At 60.7% G+C, this 7,168-nt stretch overlaps 1 protein-coding gene across 1 annotated transcript in view; it reads left to right on the top strand.

Annotated features, from left to right (window-relative positions):
• The window catches only part of LOC117869093 (coiled-coil domain-containing protein 8-like), a 20,212-nt gene extending 14,173 nt beyond the window's left edge, over positions 1-6,039 (top strand). The window contains exon 2 of the mRNA XM_034755597.1: positions 4,867-6,039. Coding sequence (XP_034611488.1) covers positions 4,867-6,039 — 1,173 coding nt within the window. The remainder of the gene's footprint in view (positions 1-4,866) is intronic.
• Positions 6,040-7,168: the final 1,129 nt, after the last annotated feature.

The following is a 7,168-nucleotide window of genomic DNA, read 5'->3' as shown; positions in this document are numbered from 1 at the left end:
TGAGTGCCTCAGTTTCCCGCAATGCAATGGGGCTGCTAATGCTCCTCTGGTTCCTGGGCGGAAGGCAGGGTTGGGAGCCCCACTGAAATGAGCGCCTGTGACGTGTTTTTGAGATGCCTGATAAAATGCGTGTTCAGCACAGAGCCCTGTGGTGTGTCATGCCCAGCAGCGCACAGTCCGTGGGTAACTGAGGAGTTACGGCTGCTGGAGCCATTAACATAACGATAATGAAGAACTGCAGGGATAGAGTGTGGGCCTGGCTGATCCGATCCAGGCTTGCTCTGCCCCACGGTGCCTCCCACAGGGCTTTTGCACCACACAGTATCCTCCTGAGGATCTTCCCCAGGAGCAGGGGCGGATTAACGCACAGGCCCACGGAGCCTGTGCCTAGGGGCCCTGGCCAATTTGTGGGGCCCCACAGGAGCACCAGAACCTGGGTAGAAGTGGGGAGCCACTGGCGGCGCTGGAACTGTGGCCCTGCTCCTCGTCTTCCCCCGGGGCTCCATCCCCTGGTCGGTGGTAAGAGCCTGGGCTGCTGCGGGGATCCCCAGACCCTCTGCTTGCCCTGGATAGTGGGCGAGGTGCCCATGTCTACACCCCCCAGGGCGCACCGCTGCCAGTGAGACCCAGGAGTGGGGGCTCTGGTCCAGCCTCTTGCCCCCTCCCCTGGGCCTGCAGACACGCTCTGTGGGGAGAGGAGGCCTTGCCCCGGCTGGGAGGCAGCAGGGAGCCCCGGGAAGGTCACAGTCACAGGCAGCGAGTAGCCGGGCAGGGAAGGCTTCTCTGGCACAGCTCCCGCGGCTACTGGCCCGGCCTCAGCAGCTGCCGCACGCCACCCGGGCTCGCTCAGTGCCTGTGCCTGGCTTCTGCTGCCAGACTGCCCCCGCTGCTGCCTGGGCTTTGTGCCCACGTACGGCACCGCTCCTCCTGTCGCCTCTGGCCTGAGCCTGGCAGCTTGGGGGGGCAACGCCCCATAGCCTCCCCAAACTACGGCCATGCTGCAGCTGCTCCATGCCTGCCCGAGGCTACTAGATCCATGTTAAAAAGTGGGGGGGATGGCCACTCAGGGGCTGTTGCCCCTGGGCCCCCAGGAGTGCAGGGGGCTCAAATGTTCTTTGTGTCCAGTGCTCCAATAAATCTTAATCCACCTCTGCCAGGAGTCTGGACCGTACTTTCCATCGGCCTCCGTCGCTTGGCTCTGAGAGCTGGTGAGATGCCAGGCTGGCTTCAAAGCGGCTCCAAACCTTCCCCCCCACACACACCTTTTTCTTTCCTCTCTCTCTCGCTCTCGCCCTTTCTCCATCCTTCTCCTCCTCCCACCTGTTTGGCCTTCGGCATTTTTCTTTCACAGCTTTGGCTGATGCCGGGAAAAGGCTGAGGCAATCCAAACAACGCAGTCAAAACACAGCAGCCCAGCCAAGCCGCCTGATGGCTCTTTGCTCCCTGATTTCCCTTTCACGCGCTTTCCCGAGACCTCGCACGGAAGCGCGGCTCCCGGAGCGCGGCCTGCTATTTTTGGCCTCGGGAGGCACGGAAGCGGGTGCCTGGGAATGTGCTTTTCTCACCCAAAAGACAGGCAAAGGGCGTCGCTGTTGCTGAGACCCATGGCACAGGCTGTTGGTGGGTGGGGTGAAAAAGAGAAGGAGAAACGGCCCACGGGGAAGGCTTTCACAGCAGTGCATCCTGCTTGACGTAACCGCCGAGGGCAGCCATTTTGTTCCGCTCCCCTCCCCACTTTTCCACGTTACTCCCCCATGCTGGCCCGGCGGCCATTTTGTGCTCCCATTAGAACCACAGTGCATGGAGCAGTGTGAACCCCCCTCCCCGGGCACTGCTCACGCGGGGCCCTCTCACACGTCTGCCCAGAGTGAAATAGTGCCCGTCGTGCCATGCTGGGGCTCGTGCTTTTCTCCCCCGGCTCCCCATACTCCCAGATATTTCGTCCTTCCCCGAATACTGGCCAATACAAATATAAAGCAAGCCAGGTTAAAAATAAGCGTCCTGGAACAAAGCATGCAAATGAAATGGCTCCATGATGGGGGCGAGGTATCACGGGCTGAAAAAGGGGGGGAAATAAGAAGGGAGAGAAACCCTGAATGAGAGAAAGAAGCCGGGGAAAGAAAACCCCCGTGCTTGTGGGTCTAGTGCTTGGCTTTGCTTTCTCTCCACCCGGCGTCTTAGCCCAAACCCGCAGCCTCCGGTTTAGCTGGCAGCCATTTCAGAGCATGAGGGAAGAGAAACCCAACACAGACACACTTGTGCACACGCACTTCACACACACACACCAAGTTTCCTCTTGGCAGCCATTTTAGGTTGCGGGAATTCCTCCGGCAGTCCAGGGAAAAGAGCCAGGGCAGCCGAGCGCTGAAGGGGGAGTGAGGACGGGTGCCAGGACCCCGGGAGGGGAGAGTTGCTAGGGGGTGGGGGAATTTTCTGCACTATTTTCCCTTTCCTTTTTCTGCAGAAATACGTCACTCTCCCGGGCAGGGAGGGAGGCGACTCGTGCCAGCAAAGAAAGAGGAAAGGGAAGAAAGGGTTGCCCTGCTGTTCTTTGCTGGAGTTGAGAGCGGGCAAGCGAGCGGGAGGCTTGCACTGTTAACCCTCACACACACACAGACGTCTGCCCCTGGACACGTGTGTGCACACTCGTGTGTACATAGACACACACACATGCTCTCCTGGGCAGAACACGCCCTCCGCCTTCCTCTCCCATTTCAACCCAAACTCTTGTAGTGTCTCTGGAAGTCGTTTGCAATGGAGGCCTGCCAAAGCATGATGCCCAGGTTAGCGCTAAGGGATGTGGGGATCGGGGCTTCTAGCTCCGGCTCTGGGAAGGGAGCTCTTGTGGTTGGAGCAAGGCAGCAGGACTGGGAGTCAGGATGTCAGGGTCCTGTTCTCAGCTGTGACACGGTATAACCAAGGGGAGTCACTGCCCTACTCTGCCCCTCAGTTTCCCCATCTGTAAAATGGGGATAATACCCACATCACAGGTGTAAGTTACACTGGGGAGACAGAGGGAGGGGGAGTTGGTGAAAAGGGCTTTGAGATCCTCAGGTGGAAAGGGTTAGGGGAGAGCGAAGCAGCCAGGCAGGCCTAGCGCCAAGGCTCAAATTCAGCCAGAGCTGTCTGGAGCAAAGCTCCAGGAAATATTTTCAAACCCACGGGACAGAAGCTCTGAGCCCCGGGGCCTCCCGTGGGACAGAAGCTCTGAGACCCTGGCCTCCGGGAAATACTCAGGGAGAATTTAAGCCCTGCCCAGTGCGCTGTCTGCACACTTGGCTGACCGTGCCCAAGTGCCCTCCCTGAAGTCACTGGGAGCCGGGACTGCACATCTGAGCTAGAGCGAAGGCAAACAGCTGTTCAGCAGTATCCCTCCACACGGGCGACCCAGCTGATGGGATTCGAGGGGCTTACCCAGGCTGGGCTGTGCGGTTCACCTCCCACTGACCTGCAGCTCCTCTGACAACCCCGCCTGCAGCCTCTCGGCCGGCTGGCCGGGGCAGGGCCCTTCCCTACTGTCCCTTTCCTAGCGCCTGGGTGAGGCTGTGCCTCAGCCCAGATCAATAGAGACCTCTGCAGGGATAAGGGAGCATGTGCCAGCCCCTCCCATCACCCCACGCGGCTCCAGTGTCTGCTCGAAGGGGGCGACCCCGTGGCCTAATGGATTAGGCGTTGGCCGGGGAGCCAGAAGCCGGGCGTTCTGCCTGGGAGCAGGAGCTTGGATGAGTCACTTCCCCACTGACAAACAGTGGGTGAGGAGAAGCGCTTGGGCTGGGGAGCCTAAGGGGGTTAGGTGCCTACCTCTCCTTGAATCCCTAGTACGTGTGCATGAGCCAGTCGGGCTTCGCAGCTGGGTAGCAGGCTGGATTCACTAGCTTGGGTTCTTGCCTGGCCCCAGCACCCTGGTTTGTTCGCGCCCCGCACAGCACAGCGGGGCGGCAGGGCAGGGCAGGGCTCGGCTCCCCATTGTACAGCTGGGAACTGAGGCCCAGAGAGCCAGAGGTTTAGTGGCACTGAAGTGTTGCTCCCCTCAACATCTCAACGCCCACGTCTCATTGAACGTCCCAGAGCCCAGGCTCTGACGTCAGCTGGTCACTGCGATGCTGAGCAGCCCAGCCCCTATCTACCTTTAAGAACGTGGGCCCCAGGTCCCAGCCTGCGCCGGAGCAGGGCCTTCAACCCGGCTATGGACCTGCCTTCCTCTCCGCTCGCCCCCCCATTACAGTCAGCCGGCCCGGGCCGTGCAAACCGGCCGCCGGCCCAGCATGTGGAAAACAGCCAGAGCCTCCTGGTGCCCGGCCCGGCGTCTGCACAGTGCTCTAGCCACACACAGCCGAACTAAGGCCACACAAGCGGCTGAGGTGGGAACAGAACGTGCCCCCCAGGCCTGGGTTTACTCCACCCGGCCCCACAGGGTTTGGAAAAGCTGCCCTCCAGAAGCGTTTCCAAAGAGTGCCAATCTCTTTGATCCAAACCGTCCAAGCTGCCTCACACGTTCCAGCTGAGGAGCCGTCCCCGGATTGGGATTCTCATGCCAACATCCGGGGATCTGAAACCACTCAGGGTTCAGCCTTTCCCCACTGAGCGAACCCCGCCCCCGACGGCGGCTGAGCCCCGCGGAGGAGCCGGTTCCGAACATAGTGAAACTTGCCGTAGCTTGTGGGCTTTGCTGGCAATGGCAAAATACAATCAGACCCACGTCAGGAACTAGATTTCCAGGTGCTCCAGACCCACCCACGGCCCAGCTGTTCCAAAGAATTCAGCCACCCTTTAGACACCTGCCTACGGGCAGCTCCTCAGCGGCTGTGAATTGCAATAGCTGTGCTGAGTGAACAGCAAACACGCTCCCATCTCGCTCACGAATAGGTAGAGGCCAGCCTGCGCCCTCCTGCAGTGCCAGCGCTAACCGCCAGAGCCGGGCCAGCGCTAACAGCCAGAGCCGGGCCAGTGCACACTACCAGCCAGAGCCGGGCCAGGGCTAACAGCCAGAGCCAGGCCAGCGCTAACAGCCAGAGCCGGGCCAGCGGTAACCGCCAGAGCCGGGCCAGTGCTAACAGCCAGAGCCGGGCCAGTGCTAACAACCAGAGCCAGGCCAGCGGTAACAGCCAAAGCCGGGCCAGCGCTAACAGCCAAAGCCGGGCCAGCGGTAACAACCAGAGCCGGGCCAGCGCTAACAGCCAGAGCCGGGCCAGCGCTAACCGCCAGAGCCGGGCCAGCGCTAACAGCCAGAGCCGGGCCAGCGCTAACAGCCAGAGCCGGGCCAGCGGTAACAGCCAGAGCCGGGCCAGCGCTAACAGCCAGAGCCGGGCCAGTGCTAACAGCCAGAGCCGGGCCAGCGGTAACAGCCAAAGCCGGGCCAGCGCTAACAGCCAAAGCCGGGCCAGCGCTAACAGCCAGAGCCGGGCCAGTGGTAACAACCAGAGCCGGGCCAGCGCTAACAGCCAGAGCCAGGCCAGCGCTAACCGCCAGAGCCAGGCCAGCGCTAACAGCCATAACCGGGCCAGCGCTAACCGCCAGAGCCGGGCCAGCGCTAACAGCCAGAGCCGGGCCAGGGCTAACAGCCAGAGCCGGGCCAGTGCTAACAACCAGAGCCGGGCCAGGGCTAACAGCCAGAGCCGGGCCAGCGCTAACCGCCAGAGCCGGGCCAGCGCTAACAGCCAGAGCCGGGCCAGGGCTAACAGCCAGAGCCGGGCCAGCGCTAACAGCCAGAGCCGGGCCAGCGCTAACAACCAGAGCCGGGCCAGGGCTAACAGCCAGAGCCGGGCCAGCGCTAACAGCCAGAGCCGGGCCAGTGCTAACAACCAGAGCCAGGCCAGCGGTAACAGCCAAAGCCGGGCCAGCGCTAACAGCCAAAGCCGGGCCAGCGCTAACAGCCAGAGCCGGGCCAGTGGTAACAACCAGAGCCGGGCCAGCGCTAACAGCCAGAGCCAGGCCAGCGCTAACCGCCAGAGCCGGGCCAGCGCTAACAGCCAGAGCCGGGCCAGTGTTAACAGCCAGAGCCGGGCCAGTGCTAACAACCAGAGCCGGGGCCAGCGCTAACAGCCAAAGCCGGGCCAGTGCTAACAACCAGAGCCGGGCCAGTGCTAACAACCAGAGCCGGGCCAGTGCACACTACCAGGCAGCTGAGCCACGTGCTCCAGGGCTTAAGCCAGCCTCTAGCTCTCAGAGATCAGGATAACCTCTAATGTGGGGGCAGATTATCCCACATCTGCCTCTGCAGCATCCGATATTGTCCACGGCCAGAGACAGGGCACCGGGCTGAGCAACGCCTCACAGAAAGAGTCACTTTCTTCCGACACTGAACAAGGAACTTACTCTGTTCCTCTTCTCCTGCCTCAGATCTGCCCCAGCCCAGCTTCCAGCTCCCGGTGTAAAGACACCCCCCATATGCCCTGCTGAGGTCAGAGGCTGGTTTGCACAGGGGGTAGCTCCCCGGAGTAGTGAGCACATAAACTCATTTCAGGAAGGTCATTTTCTTTGTCCCCACTGTCCACAAAGGGACAGATTCTGATCTCAGTTACACCAGCATAGATCCCAAAATGACTCCACTGATTTCATGGGTTTGGTCCAGATTTACTCCAGGGTAACTGAAATCAGAATCTGGCCCTAGCTATGTCTGTATCAAAAATCTCGACGGTGGTTTCCCACCATTTGAATTCACCGGCTAGTCCGCACTCGGCTGACGGAGCTGATAGATTTGACATGACAGATGTTCCATGTACTCATTAAGGCCCCTTTAATCTTTAACTGTCTGTAGCCTTGCTGCAGGGACGCGGCTTTCCCAGCCCCCCCCTTCTGGGTTCTGGGCCAGATGTATTTTAAATCTTTCTCTGAGTTGCTCTTTGTTTTTGTGCCAGGCTAACGCGATTCCCCTAGAAGAGGGACCTGCCCAGAACCTTTGGCCCAGACGGGTTCACGAGGTTCAAAACACATGGGCCAGATGACCTAAGGGCGGCTGGGGGTGACAGAGAGGCTCTGGCTGAGGCCGGCAGCCAGCGGGGAACCAGAGCCTCGCTGGACGCAGGGGGCATCATGAGCGATGGATCCAGCTGCAAAACGTGGCTCCAAAGCCCTGCAGTTTCTTGGCAGTTGGGGCCAAGATTGTGACTTGCCCCGTTAGGCAGGGGCCCTCCCCCATCCCAAGTCGGGGCATATCTGTTCCGGGGCT

Source organism: Trachemys scripta, chromosome 22, assembly GCF_013100865.1.
Source record: "Trachemys scripta elegans isolate TJP31775 chromosome 22, CAS_Tse_1.0, whole genome shotgun sequence".
Lineage (NCBI taxonomy): Eukaryota > Metazoa > Chordata > Testudines > Emydidae > Trachemys > Trachemys scripta.
This window is presented reverse-complemented; position numbering and strand designations above follow the sequence as displayed.